Genomic DNA, 3,703 nt, shown 5'->3' with positions numbered 1-3,703 from the left:
AATTATTTTTGGCATAAAAGAAAAATCTATAATTTTGACCCATACAATGTATTGTTGGCTATTGCTACAAATATACCCCAGCGACTTAAGACTGCTTTTGTGCTCCAGGGTCACATATGTGTGTGTACTGTGTATATATATAAATATATATATAAAGACACACACATACAGTATATATTTTGAAAATATTTACATGTATATATTCATATAATTTATATTATATATAAATATATTTATAAACATATATTTTTCTTAAATATATACATGCATGTGTGTGTATTTATTTATATATACGTAATAAATATACACGTATATCATGTACACATTTTGGATGCGATTAATCGCGATTAATCGTTGCCCAGAGCGAATATAAACATGAATACTGTACAGCCCTTCAGAAACGACGCACAGAGTTCCTCTAGTTCTCCGCGGGACTCTGTTTCTGGTAAGCGTCCGCTGGCCGTCTCTGCTGGAGCTGCGGTTTGTTGGGTTTGTTCGTCCGACGCCACTGGCACAGCAGGATGGATCTGAAGGTGGTGCGAAAGGTCTTGTTGCAGAGCGCGTAACACATGGGGTTGACGGTGCTGTTGACGTAGCACAGCCAGTATCCCAGAGCCCACAGCGTCTCGGGGATGCACTCGTCGCAGAAGGTGTTCACCAGGACCATGATGTTGTACGGCGTCCACGTGATGATGAAGGCAAGGAGGATGGCGCTCAGCGTCTGCGCCGCTTTCTTCTCTTTCACCAGAGAGACCTTCTTGCGCTTGTTGACCTGCGTCTTGGCCTTGCAGGCGAAGCGTTTGCCGTCTTTGGCGTTGGGTTGATCTTTGGATGCTTTGGAATCCAATCCCTTTCTGGAAGGTCTCGCATCTTGGTGGAGGTTCTCGGAGATCGAGCACACGGCTTCTCCATCTTCCTCCTCCTCATCATCCGATTGGTCGACAGACACGGCGGTTTCGTTATTATTCCAGCTATCGCTGCTACTGCGGTCCGTCTCGCTGCCGTGACTCTTCCGAGCTTTCTGACTCAACGGCCAGAACCAAAAACGCCCCGCTTTGGTCCTCATTGAGTTTCTCTGGTGGAGCTCATAACTGCTGTAAAAAATGAATCATGAATCAATGAATCAATAGTGTGTATATTTTAGTAAAGAAATTGTGGTTCAGTGTTGTATAGAAAAAAATCAAGAACTTTCACTAATAAAACTAAGAGAGGTTTTCCTCATGCTTCAAGAAAGCTCCTGCAAAGCTCCTGAGAAACTCTGCTCAAGTGCACCGAGGGCAAAAGCTGCTTTAAACACAAAGGATGCTCACACCAAATGTTGATTTCATTCAGTTAATAGAAGTTAATTGATAAAGAAAATCTATTTATGGCATTATTTTTGGCAGCATTCTCATTTTACAGCATTTTTACACAAGTGCCTAAAATTTTAACAGCACTGTAGCTTTGCAGGAGGTTTCTTGAAGCGTCAGTTCTTCTGGATTGAGTCTATCTCAGGTTGTTCTGTTTCTTCATGTGACTGTGACTCCAGACAGACTGATGATGATCAGATCAGATCTCTGTGTGCAGCACAAACATATATCTCACTGCATTATTACAATTAATGGCCAAATGAATGTTTGGAAATTAGTGCTGTCAAATAATTAATCGCGATTAATCACATACAAAATAAAAGTTTTTGTTTGCATAATATATGTGTGTGTGTTCTGTGTATATTTATTATGTATATATAAATGCACGCACATACAGTATATATTTTGAAAATATTTACATGTCCATATTTATATTCATATAATTTATATTATAAATAAATATATTTAATATATAAAATAACATATTTCTCTGAAATATATACATGCATGTGTGCATTTTTATATACACATAATAAATATACACAGCACACACACATACAGTATATTATGTAAACAAAAACTTTTATTTTGGATGCGATTAATCGCGATTAATCGTTTGACAGCATTAATTTATTAAAATTCTTATATTATATATAAATATATTTAATATATAAACATAACATATTTTTCTTAAATATATACATGCATGTGTTTGTATCTATATATACATAATAAATATACACAGCACACACACATATATTATGTAAACAAACACTTTTTTTGGATGCGATTAATCACGATTATTCGTTTGACAGCACTAAAATATATACATGTAAACATTTTCAAAATATATACTGTTTGTGTCTGTATTTATATATACACAATAAATATATACAGTATACATATTATGTAAACAACACTTTTTTTATGCGATTAATCGCGATGAATCGTTTGACAGCACTATTGGACATGCAAACTGATATTTCCTACTGACACACTACAGCAAAAGATAGAAATAACTGACTTAAAACTATTTTTGGCATAGTGTTCTAATAATTTTCTGTATGTGTAATATTGTTACCAGCTCGTACCATTTTTGCACGGATTCCTCTGGACTCCCTTGGTTCCCCGAACCCTTGAGTCCAGCCAGCTCTTTGGAGCGGTTCTCCGTTTCCTTGTAGATCCGCCAGTAGAGGACGGTCATGATGGTAACAGGCAGATAGAAAGCAGCGATGGCTGTGCAGAAAGTGGTGATCGGCTCAGAGAGGAACTGGATGTAGCATTCATCCGGAGGAACCGTTCGTTCCCCGACAAAATACTGCCAGAAGAGGATAGCTGGCGCCCAGAGGATGAATGAAATGGACCAGGCGAGTCCAATCATGGTCATGGCTCGCTTAGTGGTGCGTTTGGCTCTGTATGTCAGCGGACGCGTGACGGAGAAGTACCGGTCGAAGCTGATCACCAGCAGGTTCATCACTGAAGCATTGCTGGCTACATAATCAACGGCCAGCCACAGATCGCAGGCCCAGTTCCCAAGCGCCCAGTGGTCCATGATTATATACGTAGTGTAGAGGTTCATCGAAAGCACGCCGATGATGAGGTCTGCGAACGCCAGGCTGAGCAAATAGTAGTTATTCACCGTCTTCAACTGCTTGTTGACTTTAAAGGACACCAGGACCAGGATGTTCCCGGTGATGGTGACTACGGAAAGCGAGCCGCAGAGGAACACGATCATCACGATCTGCCAGATTGTGTGTCCGAGAGTGGCATTGGCGGTCAGATTGGTGGCTTGCGAATCATTGGTGGTCTGGATGTCATGTGGTACAAACCCTGTGACGGGATTGGCCCGCATCCCCGGGGAGCTGTCGGTCAGGAATAATCCGGGCTCGGAGCTCAGCGTCAGGTTCATGGTGGCATATTCTGTGGACGAAGCTGACAGACGAGAGATATTACAACGAGAGAACGACACAGAAAACACACTTGATCTTACACACCACTCTCTGATCATATCACATTATTATGAGAGAGAGAGAGAGAGAGAGAGAGAGAGAGAGAGAAGAAACGATCATCTGCTGCTGAGATCTCGTCTCTGTATCTCGTGTCTCTGCTCATCATGTCTGTATTCAATCATCAGCCTCATAATGTTGTTTTCATCCACAGGCTTCGGGTCATATATGATATTGATTCACATCATGAGACGGCTTTAATTCAGAACACCGCTGAATAGCAGAATTATTCGTCCTCACTTTACAAGATTGTCCTCACTCTGATGGTCTAAAACTCAGGCCCTCACAAAGATAGCTGTACAAGTGCACACACACTCTCTCACACACACACACACACACACACACACA

At 40.8% G+C, this 3,703-nt stretch overlaps 1 protein-coding gene across 1 annotated transcript in view; it reads right to left on the bottom strand.

The window, feature by feature from the left end:
* Positions 1 to 397: 397 nt before the first annotated feature.
* LOC107684590 (muscarinic acetylcholine receptor M3-like) overlaps positions 398 to 3,703 on the bottom strand; it is a 30,196-nt gene continuing 26,890 nt past the window's right edge. The window contains exons 2-3 of the mRNA XM_016480884.1: positions 2,441 to 3,281; positions 398 to 1,094 (exon numbers count right to left, since the gene is read on the bottom strand). Coding sequence (XP_016336370.1) covers positions 419 to 1,094; positions 2,441 to 3,281 — 1,517 coding nt within the window. The 3' untranslated portion in view covers positions 398 to 418. The remainder of the gene's footprint in view (positions 1,095 to 2,440; positions 3,282 to 3,703) is intronic.

This window comes from Sinocyclocheilus anshuiensis, unplaced genomic scaffold, assembly GCF_001515605.1.
Source record: "Sinocyclocheilus anshuiensis isolate Anshui unplaced genomic scaffold, SAMN03320099.WGS_v1.1 scaffold401, whole genome shotgun sequence".
NCBI classification, from domain to species: domain Eukaryota; kingdom Metazoa; phylum Chordata; class Actinopteri; order Cypriniformes; family Cyprinidae; genus Sinocyclocheilus; species Sinocyclocheilus anshuiensis.
Note: the sequence above shows the minus strand (reverse complement) of the source record. Positions and strands in the feature narration are given on the sequence as shown.